General features: G+C 41.7%; 1 protein-coding gene across 1 annotated transcript in view; it reads left to right on the forward strand.

Annotated features, from left to right (window-relative positions):
- The window catches only part of RYBP (RING1 and YY1 binding protein), a 46,963-nt gene extending 23,959 nt beyond the window's left edge, over window positions 1-23,004 (forward strand). Inside the window, exons 3-5 of the mRNA XM_055806039.1 lie at window positions 14,322-14,498; window positions 14,608-14,706; window positions 18,948-23,004. Coding sequence (XP_055662014.1) covers window positions 14,322-14,498; window positions 14,608-14,706; window positions 18,948-19,200 — 529 coding nt within the window. The 3' untranslated portion in view covers window positions 19,201-23,004. The remainder of the gene's footprint in view (window positions 1-14,321; window positions 14,499-14,607; window positions 14,707-18,947) is intronic.
- Window positions 23,005-24,736: the final 1,732 nt, after the last annotated feature.

Here is a 24,736-nt window from a genome sequence, read left to right on the forward strand (position 1 = left end):
CGCATTTTGCATATTCTTATCTTCCGTTTCCAAGTAAGATCTCCACCAGTTTCTGTATTTCATTCATCTACAAACCAGTTTCACTTTCATTACACTTCTTAGTGAGCCATAATGTTAAATTTGCGTTTATTTTCTATTTGCATGTTGTGTGGTATTTCTTTTTGTGTATTTATCCTGTAAGAATTTACAGTGGGGTTTACAGGGCTGATGTATTGCCTCACACCTTGAAAGTATCTCGGTATGCCTTTTCATATAGAAAAACGTGCAAGCCTCATCTCTTTCTGCCCTGCCTAAATGCTGGGCGTAGGTACAGTTTAGTAGCAACTGAGTGATAGCTGACTTGGTCACAACTCATTTTTGAGCCGGTATCTCTGAATTTTCACTGTCATTATTTAGTTAAGAGAAGGTGGGGTACGTGAAAAAAGTTACTCAAATCCAGAATCTTGATGTGCAGAATCTGAGTCATTGCAAGACAACAATCAAGCGAGGATGCATGTTTTGTACGGGAAAGCCCTGTGTTGACTCTCCAGCCTTCGGTTAAAGGATCGTGCTGAATGCTGTTGCTCTTACTCTGCACATTCGCCTCTCAGAAAGCAAGCGGTGGCAAACACCCAGACACTCACTTCTGAACCTCTTCTTCCACCAGTGCCGGAAAATGTAGTAGCTGGAAGTTTTGGGAGCCCTCAGCCGTTGCTATGTGGATGCCGTTGGGTCCTGCTTCATCCAGAGACTCTCCAGATGACATAGTGCATTAGGCTGACAAACCCACACGTGTTGCGGGTCAGGCAGGCTGCCAAGCACTCAGCCAGCAGGGAGAAAAAGCATTAGGAATCCCAATAATCCACACATCAGTCTCTGTGTGCTGCTTGGTCAGTGGAGACCGAGTGAGCGAGCTGTGGAGAGATTGTGGGTATTAAGTGGGATGGGTAATGAAAGGCTGTGCTGGCGCTGATGTGAGACTCTTTAAATGGAAAATGACTTAAAATGATGGTGCCAGGGCAGTTGGAGTGATTTGCAGCTGGCACAGGTTCACAGTGTAACTGGTAGTTTTCAGGGAGACTAACCACTTCTTTAGCACCAGAGCACCAGAACTGTTCTGAAGAATTGAGAAAAGAAACACCCCCCCCCCCCCAAAAAAAAAACCAAAAAAACCCCCAAAAAAACCCCAAAAACAAAACAAACAAACAAACAAAAACCCTAACCAAACCCAACCCCAAAACTTGTAACTGCATTTGCTTGATTTCCTTCCTTGGGGCTTGTACCAGAATGATGGCGATTCGGGATTTTGGTTGTGTATTTTCGTGTGTGTCTGCAGGTGTAGAAATAAATGCAAGCCATGTGAACGTATGCAAAGCCGCAGATAGTAGTCATCAGGATGGTAACAGGGGAGGGACACTCAAGAATACAATAAAATGAGCATTTTAAGTTCAAGATTACCTTATCTGAGAACTTTTCTTGAAAAATGATAGTTTGTCTGGACAATTAATCATCATTGTTATCTGAGGATCAGAATTGGCTTTGCAGAGGACTCGTAAATGTTTGTTTTAAATAATTATTCCAGGCTTTTTGTTATGTAGGATAGTGCTCTCTGCTAGTTTTGTTGGTAAAAGTATTTGTTTCCCTATCCTACAACATGCTGGGCACATGTAGATAACTTGCACTGGTTCTCCAAGTAGGGAACCAATAGTTTATTAAGTAGGTTACTTCTAAGGCTTTCTACTTAGAGGGAGGAAGGGTTTCCGAATTGAGTATTGTAATGTTGTTTCCCAGTGAATTTTGAAACCATCTGGGTCAGTTCCTCATGCCCAGGAGCGTTAATTCTGAAAGCAAAAGTTTCTGTGCTCTCGGGATGTCTTGTTCCCACGGTGCTTGAACAGCAGCTATCAATGGCAGCCCAGTGCCTGGTTTCTCCGGCTTTCCCAGGCAGCTGTGCATGTGCAGGATTGCCACGTGTTGTGCCACCTGGATGGAGCCGGACACCCCAAAATGTCATTTGTACCACTGTGATCAGAGGACACAACAGGGAAAAAGAGCTCCTCTGAGCACATGGTGATGTTTTGAAAAATGTATGTCTGCCTGCTTTGTCATCCTTCAGAGTGTCTTTTATTTCTTGTTGTGTTTAGAAAAGAAACTGATTTATTGAACAGCAAGGCTTCTTCTTAAACCATTGGCAGTGACAATTTCACCGCAGGCTGTGCTGGGACAGAGGTGTGAAGGATTAGGTGAGGTACCATTTACCAGTGCCGGTGGGTGCCGGCTGCCTGGTGCTGTGCGAGCCTCCCAGGGTGCTGGGGGGTAGCGTCCGCTCCACCTTGCCACAGCCCTGACGTCTCTCTTAAATTGCATAGCTGCTGCAGGTGGGAACTCAGTCGGGAAAGCTACGTTCCTGGTTGTTCAAGGACTCTTGAAATGTTGCTTTCTTATGAAAGGAAATCCTATAACTGATTTAAAAAAAAAAAATAATAAAAAGGAGGTTTAAAAAAAAAAATAAAAAGGAGGTTTTGCTTGCTGGAAAAAACCTTGGTTTCTCTTGTTTAGGTAGAGCCTGCACTGTTGGATGTGACAGAATTAAAATTACTGCCTTACTCAATTGGGCTTCCCCCCCCCCCCCCCCCCCCCCCCCCAATGGTCTCCCTAGAGATTTCGGGGCTATTGAGTCTATTCAGCTTCTGTTGTACAATTGGTAGTTTCTCATTTTGCTTCTATGTGAATTTAGACTGGTTGATAAATGATAGAGAAGTCTCTCTCTCTCTCTCCCCCCCCCCCCCCCCCCCCCCCCCCCCCTGTGTACAGTGTTCCAGTGTCATGCAAGCACAGTGAAATTTTACTCTGATAAACCAGCCCACCCCTGGATTGCTGGGGACTCCACAAAAGAGTTACTTGGTAGAAGTTTCTTTGTTGTTTTTAAGCAAAGCTAACCTGCCTCTCTGTCTGCAGGTTAGGTATTCAGGTTATCTGCCTTTCTCAAAAAGTGTTAGGTACATTTAAGCATTTTGCTTAAATGACTGGAAACCCTGTTAATGTAGTTCTTGCTAGTGCCTATCGCTCCCAGGTTTGTAGGCTGTTTCAGTCCTGTCAGTACTGATCTTAGGACAGCATTGGAGACTGTGACAGTATTTGGAGGGGGGAAAAAAAAAATGAACAAAACCCCAAACAAAACAAAAAACCCCCCCGCCCCCCTAAAACTCGATCACTCCGATTTTAAAATCAGAGCTGATTTTAAAACTTAGGTACTAAGTTTTAAATTTTCAGTCTCCAAGTTTATAGAAATTCACATTTTTTCAAAGTTCAAATTTGCCTTCAATTTGCTAATAAAAAGAAGTTATTTATGTTGGAAATATGTGGTCAAAACACAAATTCTGGACCAATGATACTGGTGTGCAGTTTCAAATTCTTAAATCTCATTCAACTCTAGATGTACAACAGGTGATGTTTTAGACTCATTATTTAAATGTGGGGGTTTTTCCCCCCAGGTATAGATTAGACCATATTAAATTTTCTCTTTTTAAAAAAAATATTGGCATGTTCTTTGGGAATGGTACTATATATCCGATGCCACATTATTGGGCATTGTATGCTGATACGTACTCCGATTTGGTGGAGATGCTTGAGTGTGGTAAAAGAGAAAATGCTGTTACAACTCCTCTTCCTATAAAAGTACAGGTTTTTCTTTGTGCTTATTCAATAGCACACTTCTAAGAAGGATGTTTCTGGAAATGCATTTTACTTTTAGTACAAGCTTTTGGGGAGGCGATCAACTTCAGAATTTCACTGATGTCTCTTTTTTGGTATGGAGCTCATTTTCTCAGCATCTCTCCTTTTTCCTGCTTGTATTCCAAGTTCGGTCTCTCTTGTGCTGTGATTTTGAAGCATGAAACTTAACTACCCCCAAACCTGGAGGCAGATGCTTGTGGACAGGACACCTCAAGCTGGATTAAAGGATGGTGTAGACATATCAATTTCCATTACTACTCAAGATTTCAGTGTTTGAAATGGAAATACATATATTAGCAGCAGTGAGAGAGCACTTCTATAACACCAAGTCTGCCATTCCTATTTTTTTAGCTTTAGTTAGTGTTGTTAAAACTATTCTTTTCTTCAGATTTTCATTGCTTTAATTTATAATACAGCTACCATGGGCAGTTGCTTTGGAGAATCCATGTGTTAAATTTTCATCAGGCTCATTTATACCCTCGTGCTGCCAACTGCAGGTTCTTCTTACTCGACAGGAAGTGTTGAGCCTGTTCTCTTTCCTCAGGATTATACATAGCTTAATAAACAGTCAAATAGGAAGAAGTATTTAAGTAATTGTTTTTGTTGTAAATCTGAGTATTTTATTATACATGTCTTGGTTGCTGCCAGCTTTATGAACTGTTTTGAAATTTTTGCTAGTGAGAGCAGCTTATTTTTGACAAGCGAGTAAAATGCCTTAGTTTTATCATCGTTCTGGTGGTAGCAGGTGAGTAAATTTTGTGCTGCGATCAGTGAATTTTCCATAATAATTTTGTAAGTCATTGTAAATCATGGAACATTTGGTATTTTGCAGTAAGGTACGTCCATAGATGAAAACACCAGAAGCAGCTGCACCACAAATTTCACTGTTTCGATGTACAATCTGCTGAAATACTGCTCTGACTTTTCAGTGGTGGATTAAAATGAAGCTCCGAGTGGGTCAGCAAGTGGGTCAATAGCATGATGAGGGTGGCTGCAATAAATGTCTAGAAATGAAGCTTGTGCAGCACTTGTAACATATGACTGAAGTTTATCGGTGACCAAAGAAATTCACACACCTAAGAAAAATGATTTTGTAATCTCAAGGCCATCTTTTCAGGTTTGGGCTTGGTGTGATCTTTTACATTTATGGTTTCATCCCATTTCATAAACAGTTGTGGATTTTGTATATATTAACAAAATTTTTCTACTGCTGAAGAACTTTTTCCTTACAAAATGCAATAAATGAATAGGAAGTGGGTTTTTTTCTGTATGCGTAGCTGTGAACCTAACTACTACTGGTGGTAAGCAAATGCTTAGGCAAAGAGCAAAAAGGGCAGCTGTAAAGTTGTTCTTGTTCAGCTGGAATTTAGGATGATGTTGGAATTGGGAATTGAAGCTATTTTAATCTATTACATATTGCAAATGTTGTTTCAAGCAGGAGAGATGTGTTGTGCTGTTTTTTTTCTTAATTTCTGATCATTTTTTTAAATGGACCATTAAAAGAATCTTGAGTAGAAAACTATTTTTTACATAAAATAGCAGAGCAAGAAAGCATCTGAAAAACTGTAATTCTGGCCATGTACTTTTGTCTTAGATTATATATATAGTCATGAGTCCAAAGTAGCTTTATAATATTTGTAAAGCTTAAAGAAGCTGTGATCATTGGACAGTTCTGCTTCCCCATCAAACAAGAGAAAACGTGCTTTAAATGTTGTGAGCTTGGTGTTTTGCCAGTTCTTTACTAATTTTACATCTAATTAGAAGTGTGTTGAACTCCTTATTTAAGGAAACATGCTGTGAGGGTTTTGGTTTTTTTTAATGAAAGCAGAAAAAGCCTAAATCAGGCTTTTCCCCATTCTAGTCCTTAAAAGATGTTCCTATTGTAAGTAATTCCAGCAGATGAACACGGGCACGATCCTTGCTCAGGCTACACAGCTCTTCAACACAGCCTTGCTGGGGTGTGCGTGTGTGTGTATATGTATGCACACACATACCCACATACAGCCACCCACGAGCTCCTGCAGTGCCCGCGGATGGGGAGCTGTGCAGGTTGGCACCCCGCAGCTGGTAAGGACAGGCATGGGGCTGCAGCCTCCGCCTGTAGCTTCAGGGATGGAGCCGAGACCAGCTGGGAGCAGTCGCTGTCATCGGAGCGGGCCTGTTCCAGGGATTCAGACCAGGCGGAGGAAGCAACTGCAGGGTGAGCATCTGCTGGACAGCCTTGGGGCTTTCGTTGGCACTTGTGGGCTGCTGCAGGTTAGATATGAAATTATCTGCTGTTGCAGCTTAGGTGCTAGGGTTGAGAGGATGGGTCAAACTGCCAGCACTGTGTGACCTTCCAGGCACGCTCTTTCTCTACAAGGAGAAACAGAGCAGTATTTCTTCCAAACCTTCAACATGACTTTTGTTTTGCCTCTTGCAGACCTAGTAAGTTAAATTTTGCGGTACTAGTGGTTAAGTAAACCTCAGGCTCTCTTCCAATAACTGGTACTTTGCATTGTTATGCACCATCACTGCTATTTTTCGTCCATGCTGTGGTATCAAAGAAGCCTAAAGAACAATGTGTGTTTAACTCCCCCCCCCCCCCTTTTTTTTTTTGTCCTGTGATTTCAAATTAAATAGCAGCAAAAGGAGGAGTTGTTGCTCTTGAAGTGCTGTTTTTCAGGACACCTTATAGGGATGGCTCTTTGTTCTCCATAGTGTACAGGAGCTTTTGTTTGCTGCTGTCTTACACCACTTGGTATCATGAACTCTCCAGAGGCCTATCAGAATAAACCTGTAGTCCAAAACATGTGCATCATACAGTGTTAGGCATCTCTTTTTGAATTATTTTTATAGGGTTGTGTGGTAGAGAAGGACAAAGACCCAGGGCAGTGAGGGAAAAGGAGCCCGTGGGACTGGGTGGAAAAGACCCAGGTTTATGATCAGTCTCAGTCTCAGTACTTTCTCGGTGGAAAGTCCAGTTTGTGATTCATCAGTTTCCATTGGGGGGGGGGGGGGGGGGAAACAAACAAAAAAACCCCGAACAACAAAAGAGAGAAGTTTTGTACAAGTCCCTATACTTGCAAAATACAAACAGTGGTGGTGCTTCACTGAAAGTTTTCCAGCAAATTCCCAAATAGCCACGTTCTCTGGCTTGGGGCTCCTTTCCTGCTGGTGGCCCACCAGGTCCTAAGTCTGGCTGTGCAAGGAGCACCATATACGATGTTCCTTAATTTAAAAGGAGGTGAATGGTCCTGACTTGGTTTCACATATGGATTTGTGGTAGTGCCTGCAAATGGTATTTGCAGTTTTCAGTTCTGTACTGTGTTAGAACAGGTGTTTTGAGGAATCATGTGACTAATCAACTTTGGGATAGAAAAATTCTGGTCTGGCTGCTTCCAGAAACATCTTAAGGGCCTGACTTCAGACTGTGTTGCAATTGGGATTATATGAAATAATGTATATTTAAAAAGAACCATGAAAGTTTTGAAAAACCTATTACACTATGCTCTTTAACAGCCATACTGAAACAATTTCCTCGATCGGTTCTAGGACTCTCTTAGTACTAGTTTTTATTTTCACTAAAAAAAACCCCCAGAAATGTGAGCTGCAGAATCTGTGGAGTGGCAACTCTGGGAATAAAACTCAGTGATTTATACACTTTGATTTGTAAATATGTCCAAATAATTAAAAGTAAGCAATACTAAGGTTTCTGTAACAAATAGGAATTGAGTATTCTTTTTATAGGCGTCATTCAAAAAGCCTCAGCTAGCCGGTAGTGGCACAGAGGCAGTGACCAGCTGCTTTCCAGCAAACAGTAATGCCTGTCATGTTGTGTAAATGGGGGTGACAGCTTGCATTTAATTTAATAACTTTCCCATTCTTAATTTGACTTTACAAAAGAAAGGGGGGGGGGGGGGGAGGTGGAATTGAAGAAAAGCAGGGAGCTGGCAGATTTGTGAGAACACTAAATATTAAGTACTGTGAATGTTAGAACTTTTTAAAGTTTAAAAACATAAGTACTGTGGAAGGTGTTCAAGCTGTGAGAAATAAGCTGAAGTCTGAAAACTTCTGATGGCCAAACACAAAGTTTAAAATACTCTTCTGAAATCTGAGTAGCTCAAGGTTTGTTGTCAGGGCCAGGAATAGTTATTGGGAAGCTGAGGCTCCTTTATCTCTGCGTTGCCTATCCTTGGCTCTTCCAAGGAGATAGGAGACAGTGGGCTGGATGGTTGAGAACGACATTGAACAGTTTGTTGGAGGCTTTCTGGAGGTGGCTGTACAGTTTTAGATGTACTTAGTTTATTTTGTGGTGAACAATTGTTTTGTTTGTGTGAAGCTGTTAACTTTCTTTCATGTTTTTTCCAAAATGTTCAGACTTAGCTCTCAGAATCTTTCAAACATGTTGCTGTGCCTAACACCTGTAGCCCAGAAGTGGATGTTCCTTAGAGTAACTTACGTATTTTTAAACATCTGTCTTCTAAATGAAAACACAGCATTAACGCATCAGTGTTAAAGGAAGATTCTTCTCTTTCAACAAAATACTGCTCGGTCACATATTTCTTGCTGTTCATCCAAGTCATCTTTTACTGTTTTGTAGTTGCCTTGTGGTCTTGTATTACATGGAGAACTTCCCAGATAAATGTATACTGCTTCCATACTGCTTTACAGTTGTACACTAAGGACAATTTCTCCATTAATCCTTTCTCTTGTTGCTAAAAAGGACTGTGTGGTCATCACAAATGAGCTGGAAAATATGCATGCAAGAATGAGTGCTCATCCTGTCATGTTTATGGCTTAATTTCTCCAAAGCTTTGGTAGTTCTTCTGTAAAACTCTTTTAAGGAGATTTTTTTTTTTTATGGGTTAGTTTCTAACCTTGCTTTAAACTTTTTGCTTAACATAAGAAGTATGCTTATTGTGTTATTGTTCTGGCACTAACTGCTTTATAAACATATAAATACTTTTAGTCTTATTTTCTTGGTTTTCTTTGAGCAAAGATATATTCATGTGTGACTAGGATTATTACAGTAATCATGTACTTCACACTGCACAGTGTATGAAACAAATTTTCTCAAAGAAATGGTGAGCCGTGCAGAGGTCTGCTGGTATCACCACTTGCATCAAAGCCAGAACAGCATGAAATTATCCAAATCCTCGGTACTTCATGTTACAGGAGGCTTTTGACTCTGAAATCCCACTCGATGCCACTTTCATTCTTCTGATAACATAGTTGTAGGGAAGTAAGAGCAATTGTAATTAGATCCACATTTCTGGGGATTGCTGGAGTCCCTCAAGGTCTCTGTGTTGCTGTGGGTATAAAGCCAGCCGCTGTCTCCACTCCGCAGTGTCTGCAGGAGGCAGGTGGCTGGTCTTTTCCCAAGGCAGCCGGGACCAAAGAAATCCCAAACAGATACAGAAATTAGGGTCACATGACAAATGTGGTGCAGCTTATCCGCCTATATCCCTGTTGAAATCCAGGTCTGAGTAACTACCATGTGTTGGATGTGTGGTGATTTGCGCTACTCTACTCCTAAGCCCAGTTGCAGGGGTTGCGAGCAGAGCAGCAGAATTCCTGGGTTGTCAGTGCTCTGGATTTGGTCCTGAGACAAGCTGTAACGGGAAACGCTGAGATACAGAAGAAAACGCAAGCTGTGAAATAGTGCAAGATGCTTGCCAGAACCTTAAAAGTACAGTTGGTTTTCGTTGGATTTTTTTAAACTTTTATTTTTTTATTTCAAGAGCACAGTAGTATAGGCAGTGAGCCCTTGAGGAAATGTCTTGAACTTATTCAGCTTCCCATGAGCCAAACATCCCAGTGTCACTTCATATGACAATCTGAGGGTATAGTATTTGCAGGCATAATCTTTCTGTGCAGGCCTGTTGCTAAAAGGTAGTAAAGAGTGGTTATGTACATTGTTTATGATAGTTGGTGATAACGACCTAAGTGCCACAACCATGCTCCTAATAGAGAAATGTGTTTCAGCTTTTTTACATGTTGGTATGTCCTTGCTGCAGAGATCATTGTTCCGCAAATATCTGCTCCTGTGATGTAAACTACACTCTAAGTAATGTGAAACAATTTACTTGGCTGAACATAACTCGGAAAGCACAGTTTAGTTTAATTTCTGTCAGTTTTATAGTGGGAGAAGACAATCCTGTTCATGTTGAAAAAAGGAGGAGGAGAATGTTTATTTATTTGTCACATCAGTGTTGGATCTTGATGGTGGAGTCTTTACCCAGGCTGTTGTTTCAATTAGGGGGGAAATTGTCTGAGCAGAGCATAAGTTCATCTTAATGTTCAGATAGAAGGAAATGTCCCGATTTCAGGTACTTGCATTGAAGACTGGTTCTTACAGTGTTCCTCTGCTGGCACTATCAGTTGGTGTGTGTATTGCACGCTCCTGGCTTCTCTGTGTTTGAAAGCACTCGCCCGATACTGAGTGCAGGAGGCGTAAGTTAACGGTGCCACCAAGGTGTCACAGCACATCTCAGTTTGTAGGGACACAGGTTGGAGGGGAACCAAGCAGTCTCTTTTATAGGAGACGTTGGGTGCCACTGCTGTTGGAGGGGTCCCAGCAGGGACCGGGGAGCAGATAAGGGAAACATGTGTCTCCTTCCTCTTGTCGGGAAGACCCAGTGGCCTGCAAGAAGCAGCAGAGCGCTGTGGCTCAGCATTTGATACCTGCTTAGGAATTCAAGAACCAAGTATGATATTAAGTATTACATCTTTTCAAATAATTTTTTGGAAGTTGAGACTTGTTAGCTGTGGTTTGGGTGTAATGTTGATACTTTAAACCTTCTAGTAAATGATGATACAGTTGTTCCTTAAATGTGAGCGCTGGTTGGACAGCCTGGAAGAGGCTGAGTTGGGGTTTGATTTTTGTCACTTAGATGTAGTCTTTGTTTGTATGAACATTTTAACGTTACAGGAAGAAAGCTGATGAGTGGATTTGGAGGTAAAAACCAGTTAGTACTTGTTTTTGTGTCTGTTTATTCTTACAAAAAAATTTAGAAGTGGTCCAACTTTCTGTCCAGGTGATTCTGCTGAATGATAGCTTATTTTAACATAATAGCTGCATCTTTGGGTTGAAGCATGTTCTTTGGAGACTGAAAAAAAACCCCATAAAAAAAAAATTAAAAAAAAAAAAAAGCCAGTTGGAACAAAATTAGGGACAGGGAGTCTCAGTCACATTGTAATGTTCAAAAACAGAAAAAGGAAAAAAGAATCTCTCTGTTCTTATGACTCTACATTCTGTAGTAGAAGCCAGAGCATGTTAAATCATTGTAGCCCAAGTGGGAATAAGGCTTGCATCTCTCCACTGATACTTTTTTTTTTTCCTCTCTCCTTCCTTGTTCACATTCTGAAAGGGACGATGACTAGTATCCACTGCAAAGCATTATTGAATTTACTTTTTTCCTTATTTCTAGAAGGCAGTGCAAGCTACCCGCTGCCACAGCGGGAGAGGAATTCACAGTGCTCATGAGGAGGGTGGCTGCTTTGGCAAACAGCGTGACTAGGATATGGCACGGATGGCTGTAGAGGCAGGAACAGTGTCTGGAGGGATGATCTGTGTTGGGGTGCTAGATGATCAGTGTTAGCCCTTGAAGTGTATTTTTGGTAGGCTGGGAAACTCGGAGCAAGTTTTGGATATTGCAGCTACTTTATTCGACTGTGGTTACTATGGTCATGGTTTGCTGTGGTTAAAAATGCACTGCTCTGCTTGCTTTGCTTGGCTTCTTTGTACAGGGCTTGTAACCAGTGTGTCCTGGCTGTGCTGGCAGCGTGGACCTTATTTGAAGGAGTTTATTACTATTAGCATGCCAGGTGCTTAACTTACCTGTTTTTTAATCTTCCTAAGCTTGCTGCTAGCGAGTGAAATGGCAAAATTAGGAATTGGAAAGCAATTGGATTATTTGTATTATTTTAAAAAAAATAATATCTGTTCTAGTAACACAGCAGATCTTGAAATATACTCGGTGTTGGCCAAAATCTCAGCAGCTTTCCATTCCCTTCCTTGGTGTGGCAGGACAAACCCCATCAGCAGGGCTGGCCCCCCTTCTTGCAGGTCCCCTGCCCGCACACGTTGCTGCCTGCTCTCATCGCTTTCAGTTTTGGATTTGCCCTTACCCGCCGCAGTGGCTGGCTGGGAAGAAGAAATATGCAAATGTGGCTTTGGAAGAAGTTGTGCTAGTTATGTCAGTGGCTGGCCAGAAAATGATAAAGTTTAATAAATGTGGTGTGCTGTCACAGGCACAGATAAGGAGTGGGAGCGCACAGGGCAAGTGTCTCTGCAGGAGCACTTTAATGCTGGTCTCTTTTGGATTCCAACCTTCTCTAGGGGAATGCATGTGACTTATTTATATCGGGGTTTATTTCAGTTTAGTTGAAGTTTCCATTTTAAAATTTGCGTCTTCATTCAAGCAGTGCAGTACTCCAGCAACAGGAGCGACAGCTTGATAGCTGCGGAGGCTGGACATAAGGCTTGGAAATAACATCACAAGCAGGCACATCGGTCTCATGCAAAGTGGAAAAACTTTGAAGGTGCACTCAGATTCCTGAATTGGGATTTTCCATGAATGGCTCAGTTTTCTGACTTAGCTGGTAGTGTAAACAGCACATAACCGTAAGTCTGGGCAGAAGTGGCAACTTCAAGCAGTGAGGTTAATCATGTATAATCATGTATGGAGATGGTATCTGCCCTCTCTTTGAACATGTATTGACGCTTTATCTCATTTTTTTTTTTTCTTTTTTGAGTAGGTGATTAGCAGGTTACTTGACACAAGCTACTGTTGTCAGCTTTTAGTGTCATTGCATCAATCTGAAAATCCCATGTAACCAAAACACTTTTTCTTGCGTGCTTATTCTTAGTCATACAGACGGAAATTGCTGTATATGGGATTTTAAATGCAAGGATGCTAAATATCTTTGCTGTTCTATGGAACAGGTAACTGCTTGATCTGATCTGCAGAACGTTTCAGCATCATAGTTATTTAAGGCTGAAGACCAGTCATCTGTTGTCACTCAAAAATGTATGCAGGTTGTAGCATAAAATGAGTTGTAGTTTCTATGTTGGGTGAAAAATCCAAATGCCAGTGGTGCTGAGATGGGTCAGGGGCCTAATTACAACCTTTTGCATAGCCTTTATAATAAGCTGTGGTAGTGAAATTAAATACTTGGGTGTAACTGGCTTCAGTAAGAACATCTTGGTACCATTATGCAGAAAACCAGTGCCAAGAGGGGCTTAGTAGATACTTGGATTTTCCTGTGACAGGGAGTAGAACTTCTCTGGGTGTTTCATAGTGTGTATCATTGCTAAATACAGATGTTACATGTGAATGATTAGTGGTTTGTAGATTTTTTTTTTTTCTTAAACACATGAAACCACTGAGTAGCTTCTTAAAGTCTCTCTAGATGTTTGTAGTAAAAACTGGGCACAGGTACAGAGCTCTGCAGTTGGGTTTCTGTGTGCCAGTTGTAGACTTAATGATACTTGCGCATTGCTTTCATTGAAAATCTGTTATAGTCTGATATATGTAGAAAATTTGAGTCTTATTTATGACTAATAGCTATAGACAAGCTTGAGCAACTATTGCAATTGATACTAAGCTCATAACGGACGACTAATGGAGTTGATAACCAGGTTTTCTCCTGCCCCCCCCCCCAGTACTGTGGACGTAGGGAGCATAGATCTTTCTGGCAGGCTGAAGGGGTTGAATCGATCATGAACAGGTAGAGTATTCAGTGTATAAACCGCGCTGTGATATGCCGGGCCAGGAGGGAGAAGTTTTGAGTTGTTAAGCTGAGAAGACGTTAGATATTGGATGAGGAGTGTGAAGTGGTGGAGGTACAGATCTCTGCAGCATATATGAGGACCAGTAACCAAGGTATTGGTTATGTGCGAAGCTACTTTTTTGTGTCATTCAGAATTTGAAATGGAAATAGTCTTTGAAAGACAGCTTGCTTGTGTATTTTGCCGGAGCACCATCGGGGACTGCAGACAATGGTGTGAAGATGGTGTGTCGGAGGCTGGCACGGCTGTTGCCCCGTGGAAGCGTGAATGCCCGCTTGTCTTCTGTGCTGCTGCCAGAGAGCTTCGTTCCTGGCCCTCGGGACAAAGTCATCTCAGTTACCTTCTCTTGTTCTTTGTTAGTGTGAGGTTTTGCTGCTTCAGGGAACCAGAAGCTCATTTGAAAAATTAAATTGAAAGATGGGAAAGAGACCGATGTTTATCAGGAAACTTATTTTTATCACTCTCTCTGTTCCTTCTCTTAAAGTATAGCCACAGTTCATAGCTGGCAACTTCTTGAAAGCTGCTTTTTCACTATTGTCCCCCCAAAACTGGCTGTAATTTCATGACATGGATGGAAGAAAGGGAGCATTATACTTAAGAACGTTAGATAAGGCTAAAAACTGACGCAGTTTAGAGTATTTCTTAATTTTACGATTTCTATCTCATTTGGTAGCAGCAGTAGTACTTCGCATTAAATAAGGACATCCATTTGGTTCTTTATAAGTGGAGTATTCTTCCCTGGTTGCTAAAATAAATCTTCATACTGCTTTTGGTGCAGTTATTTTTACTGTGTAAAATTGACTATAGATCTCTCTTTTTATTGTCATTATAGAAAACCTAGAATAAACTCTCAGTTGGTGGCACAACAAGTTGCCCAGCAATATGCAACCCCACCGCCGCCTAAGAAGGAGAAGAAGGAGAAAGTGGAAAAACAAGACAAAGAAAAACCTGACAAAGAGAAGGAAATCAGTCCCAGTGTTACAAAGAAGAACACTAACAAGAAGACTAAGTAAGTTTGAAGGATGCGCTGTTAAATGTGATTTCAGTAGCACTGTGCATTGATTAATTGTGCAGTTAAACTAACATCTTACTCTACTTCTTCCCTCCAATTCTTACAGACCAAAGTCAGATATTGTGAAAGATCCTCCTAGCGAAGCAAACAGTATACAGTCTGGGAATACTACAACAAAGACCAGCGACTCAAATCACACTTCAAGGTAACTTTAGTATAAAGCTGTTGGTATCTGAGCACTAGATAAAGAACAGAGACTTTTTTTTTTTTCTTTTTAAATGGACAGAGGCAGAGTACTGTCTAACCCACAGGGTCTGCCAGTGTCAGTATGGCAAGACCATCAGTGGCTATGAGCCTTCTCCATGTACAGGCACTCAAACAATGCTGGTGAGAAGAGATTCAGGCATTGGAAATATTAGTCTGTTGTCCACTCAGTTTTTGCTTCTCTGCTAAAATAATGGTACTGTCAATTGGGCATTAAAGCCACAGTGGGGGGAAAAACATTAACCAGCAATTGTGGTGGTCTTCATCAAATTCTTAGCATCACTTGATAGCAGTAACAAAGATTACTTTTTCAGTTCCATATCCATAGTTCAGTCACTGTAATTGTCAAGATAATTTTCCAAGTATACAGGAATTCAGTCTGCATGAACAAATTTGCTAGAACATTGCAATCAACAAAAAGCATGAATGGTTGGTTTCCTATTTGTCCAAGTTTCAAATGAGTGGCTGTCTATGGAGAGAGGTTTATTCCTGGCCTTGCCTATACTGCATGCTTGTTTTCTTTAAGCGGTGTCTTGTGCTCTGTTTCTAAAATGAAAAATTCAGCATCTAAGAACAGTTTTTATATTACTGAACTTAGAGAGCTACAAGAGGCTGAATTCAACTGGGTGCTTTGCCTATAGGGGCTATATGAGAATTGCATCTCTTTAAAATGGGCTGTAGTAAGTATTTTACAGTGAAGCCACATGAATTGAAAAAATATTAGTTAGCTGCAAACATTTGTAAAGCACATGGGAAATATGGTTAACACTGCTGTTAGCATTCAGTTTGGCAAGACATGACTCTACAGAAAACTGTTACCTTGGTAGTTTTTAAGTAATGGCATGAAAATCTTTAATGATAAGAGTGAATATCCTTTATACAGGAACTTGCTTGAATGTAGCGAGGGCAGTGTGAGACTTGCTGTGCTAGAAGACTGAGCTGTTTGCCGGGACTACTGTTAACTCTTCCTCAGCCCCCAAATACTGAAGTTGCCATTCCTGATTTGATTAGAGAAATACAATGTTATTGCAATGTTGTTTTTTTGGTCCTGTTGTGGTTTTTTTCTTTTTTTTTTTTTTTTTAATGGGACTTATTTTGAGACTTAGGATGCAGGGTACTTGATGCACTTGACTAATGATATAATAATATTAAATTGATAGATTACATAAAATAATTGTTTTTACTCCTTTGAAGGAGTCACTCTGTCTACTGCAGTCTTTTAGTCCATGTTTTGTGGCAAGCTTTTGTCATTCCTTATTAATCCTTAATAGTATCAAGTCTGATTGGGTATTTTTAAGGGATACATCATCTCCTTCAGTTCCTAAACACTCTTTTTAAGTATTTAGTTTAGTGGAACCTTACTTGCAACTCACTGCCCTCAGGAGTACTGTCAAGAGTCTTTTTAAAGGATCTGAATTTTACAGAGTCACATCTGTTCAGATTTTTTTCATGCCCAGATTTCTTAACTGTTTGTTATTTTTGTAAATTGTCTTTTAAGGTTCTCCAGATTTTTAAGAAATCTGGTTTGGGCTTCTTGAATACTATGCCTATTTCTGACAAAATATCTTGGTTTGTTCCATGCCTTCCTGTGCATGTGTTCAGATTGATTTTGAAACATATTTCTTATTTGGCCATGAACCTTTTTAGCTATAAATGTGAAGCATCAGTGTTTAATTTTGCAAAATAACATGAATGGGCCGATCCCTTTGCCTTCTATAGGAAGCAAAAAACATGCATGTGCTGAAGAGACTGTCTGGAGACCTCCACCTGTGCTTAATCAGCTCTTTGCACAGGGGAGACCCCTAAAACCTCCTGCAGAAATGGTTGGAGGGCTCAGTTGTAAAACTGACATTGAGAATGTGTTTGTGAACAGGACTGTGGACAAATCCTGCACCTCAGCTCTGCTTCCCCCCAAGTCCTTCCATGTTACTTTGTCATGGCATTTAGGGATGCATGGGCAGTTTCATTCAGGTGCTCAGTGCGTGGCTTGTCTCAAAGGCTGCTGGTAGCGGGAGCTGTTCTGGGCAGAATGTAATGCAGCTTAGGCCACATCAATTCCTTTCTCTCTTTCCTTTTTTTTCTTCCCCCCCCCCCCCCCCCCCCCCCCCCCCCCCGTTATGGCTATCAGCACTGGCTTTTGACAAGCAATAGCGGGAGTGCGTGTTCAACACTACAGAAAGGTGGAGGCAATAAGGTCTGTTCCGGTATCTGGGCCAGCATTTTTTGGCTGTTTCTGAGTACAAGAAAAAACAAATGACCCAGGCAAATTACAGGAAGAACTGGGTTTCCTAGAGGAACTCGGGGCTTAGGGAGGAAAATACGTACGCGTACTACGCTTCCGGGAACGCTTGTGCTGTGTTTGCTGCCGATGCTTTGGGGGCAGCCTGCGTCTGCTGAGATGCTATCTGAAGGCCAACGGAAACCCCAAAACTCGCTGAGCTAGCTGGCCTTTCTTGTTGCCCACAAACAGGGTGACATCATTTAGCCTAGCCTGGGGTTACGTGTTGAATTTCCCAACTCCCGTGAGCACGTATGTACAACACATACGCGTGGGTGTGTGTCACACTGCTGCGGGAATTCACGAAGCACGGCTATGGGGCTGAAAAGGCTGGTCACTAAACGAAGGGGCTGTTTTTCAAGTAGGAGGTTTTACTGATGGTTATCCCAGTGTAGCAGTATTTTAGTTGTATTTTCTATCTATTAGAAATGCCTTTGCTGTGGTACTTGTTAAAAATTGAAACAGTCTCCTAGGTTAGATGTGAAAATACTATTTTCAGTGTGGTAACTTCATTTTTGGTAAGGAGTCTTGCAGAAATACCATTGTTCTATTTTTGAAGCCGTACATCTGTCCCTAATACTTTTTTATATTCTGTCCAGTTCTAGAATACCACTTGGATGCCTACTACTTAAGGACTGTCCCCTTAACTTACCGCTGCAAGCCACTGAATATGCATGGCCGATACAAAGTTGGCTTAATTTCCTCTTTTTTTTCGTTTCGACCACACTAGCCTAGCTGCAGATGAGGAGGAGTAAAGGCAGATTGGTTTAAAAGCTGGAGCTTGATCCCAAAGTAAACTAACCTTCCCTCCATCCCTTGGAATAAGGCAGTTTTCAGCAAGCTACTTTTCACTGATGTATAAAGACTCTCCTTTTTAATTTCCCTTTTGGGAATATTCTGCTGCTTAAGCCTGACCCTTAATTAGGAGTAAAAGCTGTGAATTGCAGCAGTTGCTGTGGATGACTTGGAATTTGCTGGTAGCTGAAGGAGTGTCCAAGTTTTGTTGTATCAGAGCTTTGGACCAGCCCCTGAAATGTGCATGAATGTTGGCTTCCTAGAGTCTAGACCCTTATTAGCTACATTACTAATTGAATGATAGCACAGCATGCAGATTACTGAGATAATCCTGAGCAATAAATACCAATGTGTTCTTTTCTGGTGGTTTTTTTTCCCTTTTAGTCTTTTTCTCCCTTCCTTTAACCAAAAGCACTAGCTGCAAGAAATACTGCTGTACATACTGGATTTTATTTACAATAACCTTGGTTCCAGAGGGAACATTTTAAGCAATTTTATACATAGGCTGATTGGGCATCTGATTTGTATAAGCTCAAAGCAGTTGCGAGAGAAGCCAAGTTGTCCCAGTGCCTGTGTTGTTTGCAGCTGCAGAGTTCCAATATGGGAATGAAAGAGCTGTGGTCAAATGCTTTCATGTGGTTTTGTATTGCAGAGTCACAGCCTTGTCTCATAACATCAGGGCACATGATGAGATGGTGAATTTAGATAAGAGAACTCTTTCATCTGCCGCTTGGGGAGGAGATCCTTCGGTCTGTCTGGCTCCTGGCCGCTTGGCTCTGCTGTAGTGTCCTCCTTTCTGGCAGAGTTGGATTAGGGATAAGTCTACAGCAGATGCCCTTTGCAGAGCTCTGCAAGACAGGTCTTTCCTCTGGGGCTGAGCATGCTGCTGCAGCCCTGGCAGCCCGGGCTGTCACAGGGAGCAGGTCAAACCTTTGTCCTCTGCTGTGCAGCGCTTGCCGCTGCCTAGGTTCTCTTCCCAGTTATTGCCATCTGTGCAGGCGACTGGAGGACGAGTCACACTGAGTTTGTTGTCAAATGCTTTTTCTAATAAACTTTTCCTTTCTTGTTTGTTTTTATCCTTCTTATAAATGTTTTCTCATTTGTTTTAGACCCAGACTGAAAAATGTGGACAGAAGTACCGCGCAGCAGCTGGCAGTCACAGTGGGAAATGTCACAGTAATTATCACAGACTTTAAAGAAAAGACTCGCTCTTCTTCCACGTCGTCTTCTACAGTGACCTCCAGTGCAGGATCAGAACAACAGAATCAGAGCAGCTCAGGCTCTGAGAGCACAGACAAGGGCTCGTCCCGTTCCTCCACGCCAAAGGGGGACATGTCGGCAGTCAACGATGAATCTTTCTGAAAATTGCACATGGAATTGTGGAAACTATGAATCAGGGTATGAAATTCAAACACTCCACCTGCCCATGCTGTTCAAATCCTGGAGAGCCTCTTCTGCGCTTGAACACACACTTTCTTGGACATCAACCTCTTACCGATGCAACCAGGATATAATTTCTGCTTGCCGTGGGCATCTGGCCACCAAGGAATTTCTCACCCTAACAATTACTCTTGACACTTTTATGTATTCCATTGTTTTATATGATTTTCCTAACAATCATTTATAATTGGATGTGCTCCTGAATCTACTTTTTTATAATATCTGCTGTGCACAATTTTCCATGAACATTACAACTTTTTGTTTTGGGGTCGGGAGTGGGTGGGGAGGGAAGGGAGCTTTATTTATTGCATTCACAAACTCCATCCTCTTTCAACATATCCTTTTTAAGTTCAGTTCTTCTTCCAGTTATACTGTGTACTATCAGTTTTGATATAAATTATATATAAATATATATATAAATAAATATATATAAAGGGTTATTTGAAACCAATACATGGAAACGCTGGTGCTTGAAACACTGTGAAGTGAAAAAAAAAAATAATTGAACCATTCAAGATCTGGGACAGTCCCCTTCTGTGAAAGTACTGAAACTGAAATGGAACTGGTCTTAGGTGAAAAGCGTTCCTGAAGGTTTGAACCTGGATGGGGATCCATTCTCTCTATTGTTCCTTCCCCGTTTCTTCCCTAGGCAATGGCTAAAATGTACTGGACACACAGTTTTGATTTTTATAGCTTGGGATCTGAAATGAGAAAAGATTTGCTCCAGGTAGCTTGTATTTCCAGTAGGGTAACTTGGATTGGTGATGTGCAAGTTCGTGCCCGGCTGGAGCGTAAGCGTTCGCAGCCAGACTGGTGTTGGCATGCCACGGAGTCATGTATTTTGGTAACGTGAGCATTGCTATGTTGTGCATAGCCAGTCCCACAGATATTTGGTGGTTTTAGATTTAATTAATTTTGTCCACCTGCATCAGTAACCAAGGTAACTAGAACTGGAGCGGTTTGAAGGCAGCAGGGAGCCGTAGGACTGGGAGCGAACAGGCGCTCACTCCAGCCAGCGGCATGTGGGTCGGTGGTCGTCAGCCCCCTTCTGTCTGTCTCGGCCGTGCTGTTGGGGTGGCTCTTCTTGAAGTCCATCTGTATTCCATTTCTGAACAGCATCTCGTCCAGGGATGATGTTGGGCTTGTCAGCATTTGGATGCTTCTGGGTCTCCTGCTATGGGAGCAAAAGTAGGGAAAAGCTTTTATGCTGGCAAGTGAGCGACATGCGTGGCTCATGCTCATGACCAGCATCTCCATTCTTGCTCTAAAGCTATTCAGACTGTAATTTCTTTTCCTGGCCTGTTAGTGTTGCTTTGCAGTTTACCTTCCATGCATTATCCTGCTAAAACACTAGGCTGAAGAGGTGAAACAAACTTCTTTTTTAAAAAAACACACAACAAAACCCAAACCTCTTTGGCTTTTCATCTTTATTTAGTGGCCCCAGGGTGCTTTGTAGTAATTTCAGGCGCAGAGGCTGTGGCATTCATTTGACATCAAATGCATAACTTCTGGGCGTGAGGAAAGAGGGCCACATTTTGACAACTTTGTGCCAGCTTGTTATATTGTGAATTATTTGCTTAGCAAGAGTAATTTCTCTTTGTGGAGGCAACTGATTTAAGATTTCTTTTAAAATCTGTGTGGTTTTGAGTAGCAGACATAGGTTCCTTTTACACTGCTGACAGAAACGTGTAAGGGATCTGTTAGAACTGCTCGAGGGTACATGCAGTGGCAGTGCCTTTGCAGCAGTGGTTTTATTCTGGATACGTTAGCATGGGCACCCCGACTTAATTCTGCTTATATTCACAGTATAGGCTGTCTTTACCTTTTTAAGCATTTTTAAAGTATTTATTAAAGAACCAAAGGAAACCAGATGCTTCCTATGAGCATCAAGACAATTTATTATACATAGTTTTAAATACTATGAATTTCTCAATCCACATTTTAACATTAGTGGGATATTGCAAAGACATTCCTTTTCCAGTTTTTACTATTCCTTTAAGGGTCTCAGGGAGGGTAAACTGGTCAGCCATATTTATTTATTTTACTGAAATGTATTGGAATAATTTTTTAAGAGAGATTTTTTGAAGATGCCCCTGAACTTGTATATTTTGCACTGCTTTATAAATGATCCATTATCAATTAGGCTTGCGTGCATCTTGGCCGCGATCCAGCGAAGAGTGTGAGCGAGCGGCGAGTCCCTCTGGCTTCAGCAGGGCAAATTCTGGTGCTTCAAGTCAAACCGCGCACTCACCTTCTTCGTTGAATCTGGGAATTTGTGCAAAAAAAAAAAAAAAAAAAAAGCATTGTGTGTACCAGGAAATTGCTTCTTTTTCAAGTGAAAATGGACCTGTAGATCAGTTGAAAAAGCTTTAACGCCGTAACCAGCTACTCATGGCTACTGGTAAAGTCAGTAACATCTATCTCTTTTGGGCGTGCCTCCTCAATAAAGTAGCTTGCTATAAATAAGTAGGAAAATTTCTTTGGAGCAAGTGACCTGTAATTCTGCATTCAATAGAAATTGCTAGCTAAGCATTGAACCTCCCCAGCCTCATCCGTAGCTGTTGTGTTGTGGATTTGAAGGATAACGTTTGCTTTTACACTTGATTTCTGAAGTTAGCATACTCACGGCACGCGTCCACGGGTGGGATTCCCTCCGCGCTGTGTCTGTGGGATACCCCGCTGTTGGTGGGGAACGTGTTTAAAAGCCAAACCAACCAAAACACTAGTGTAGGGGAAGGACCAGATTCGTGGTGTTCAGTGGCACAGAAAGCAGGTAAGTAAAGCACAGTGTTACATTTGTGAAGTTTCAACTCTTACACAGACACAGACACACACACAGACACACACACACACACAGAGACACCAACACAGCTTGCCTGACTTGCTCAGTTTGACGTAGTTCTGCAAAGGAAAAATGACAGCGTTTTACACCACCAAGCTATTTATTTTAATTGGAACACTTTGCTTGTTTCAAATTGGACAGATCAAAAATTTGGCAGCAGCTTCCGTGAGTTTATTTCCACTGAGATGTTTTCACCTGCCTTACCAAGATCATTCTCAGTCTACTTTTTTAAGCTCTACCATAAACTTAAATTATTGAAAATTTATTAATTGCTGACTATATAATAACCTTTGCTTGTATGTAACCGAATGGTTTTAAGAGCCAACATTTAGAGTATGACAATGGAGCTGAACAGTTTTTAATGCGCAAGCAGTTCTGTTCTTGTGTATGACTTGTAACCTTAATTTACTGTGTAAAGATGGTTACATTATTTCCTTAGCTTTGTTTGTTGGAGACAAATATAGAATGCTTGTTTAAGTATGTCAAAACATAATCTTATCTTGTGGATTTTTATGTTAATGTATTATACGAGCTATATTTTTCATTTGCCCAGAAAGACAGCTTGTATAACGCTTTTGAAAGTTTTTCCGCTCTGTAAAGTCTTTAGAGCTGACAGTCCTGTTAGGTTTGTTTTAATCTTCATGCTAAAGTGTCAATGGTGGTTTTGTGAACTGGTCAGAAATTCACAGGTCTTAAATGTTTTTGGGAAATTTATATTGGACACTGCTCTTTGTCTAGCAAATAAAAGATGTTAATATATTCCTGTTACTGGCATGTGCACGACTGTTATTAGAAGCCACTTTATCATTTTCCTGCTTTAAATAGAAATGTCTATTTATGAATTCTGCTTGTAGTTTTTTCACAAATAAAATAGTAAAATTTAATTACATCTGAAAGCTCTCTTTTTTGGGAGATGCCAGTACTGAGAAGAAGTGGAGAGTCTTGTTGAAGCAGTTTGTCAGTCTGTATGTCTTGCCCGTGGGCCACCGCTCGAGCACCCACTTCTGCAAACACTGGGTTGTGCACACAGAAAACTTCAGTCGAGTGAGTAAACCCAGTTTGTTCGCTGGGACTGACGATGTATGGAGAGTTTGTGGCACATGTGTCTGCAGAATTTGGGTTCTGATAAATCTTTTTTCTCTTTTCTGTAGCTGCAGAAAACGGTGAGGCTTAGTGCAGAGGGTTTCAGTGAGAGCCCTTGGGAGTTCCTTCAGCTGTCTTGTGCTAATGAACTCCCACGAGTAAAACTAATAAAATTTAATTGAGAGCCTAATTGTATTTTTGTAGTGTAAAAATACTGGTATTTTGCAGGCAGTATGCTGGTCCTCTGCCTAGGAAACAAGGTGATGTGAATTACTATGCTTTTTTTTAAGTTTGTATTTCCCACCCACCCACCCGAGACAGGAGATGTGTGACTGAACTGTTCACATATGAAGCTGAAACTTGAAAAGCAAGCAATAGGTGAAATGCATAGGGGAAAAGAAAAAGTATCTTACTCTAGAGCTTTTCTTCAGGAACATGAGGACAGTGCCTAAACTAAAAGCTATTTGGATATTTTTGTGTGTGCTGGGAGAAGCATGTGTTACAATTAGAGGTTGTTTAAAAAAAACCCCAACACTGTGCAAACAGACTCCTAAAGGCTTTTAACCTCAGTTGGAAATGATTCAGAATCCTTTGTGCCAAGAATAAGAAGAAACAGGAAAGGTAGTGGTTGTTCTATAGACCTGAAAAGCACTTGCTTGGCATGCCGGACGGGTGAGTAGGGAACTAGTCCTTGCCTCGGAGCGTACGGTCCCTGTCCTCAGCCTACAGCAGCCGAAGGTGCGGGAGCCGCTGCCAGGGTACGGCAGCAAGAGTGGAGGAGATGGGCATCCACCTGCCTCATCACCAGGTGGAGGCTTGAATGCAGCCAGCAAACAAACTCCATGGAAGGTGCCCGCTGAGCCTGCCCAGTCACCACGTCCCTGGGATTTCGGTCGATCCGTCTGCTGGAAATCCTTTGCCTTAGAACCGTGTGCGATGCTGGAGCTGCGGTCAGCGGAGGCTGCAGGGATAAGGGCACTGAGGCTGCTTCAAGGTGTGTGCTGGACTTGGGTGTTGTGTTGGGGGGGTCGTGTTTGTTACCTGTAGGGAATACAGAAGGAGCTGGGGAGCTCTGGATGGGGAAAACTAGTTCTTGGCTCCTTAGGGTTTTGCAAATTTATTTCTGGGCCAAACAGCCAATTGTTTTAAGACTTAAGCTATTTTTATTTAAATCTGAGCTCTTTGGCACAGCAGTTTGGGGGCAATTAAAACAAGAAGAGGCTACACCCCGCAGCTTGGAAGGAGCTTTAGGAACCCAGGCAGGGCTGTGCCTGTTCCTTACCTGTCAGCTGTGCAGCCCTCGCAGTAATTAGCTGTGGATGTCCAACTGCATTTTATTGCATTTAGGTCCCAATGGGAGTTTCCAAAGCAGAAAGTTGTCTGCAAAAGACTCTACAGATGTGATGAACAGCCGTGCCAGTCCAACCGCATCCCACCAGCATGCAACTGTGCAGTGCCATGCTGAGGCAGCCAAGTGCCCTGGGACCCGGCTTGTGTTGGATCCCAGCTGTGGGCAGGCTCCTTCCCATCTCT

The sequence above is a fragment of the Falco peregrinus genome, chromosome 5, assembly GCF_023634155.1.
Source record: "Falco peregrinus isolate bFalPer1 chromosome 5, bFalPer1.pri, whole genome shotgun sequence".
NCBI classification, from domain to species: Eukaryota; Metazoa; Chordata; class Aves; order Falconiformes; family Falconidae; genus Falco; species Falco peregrinus.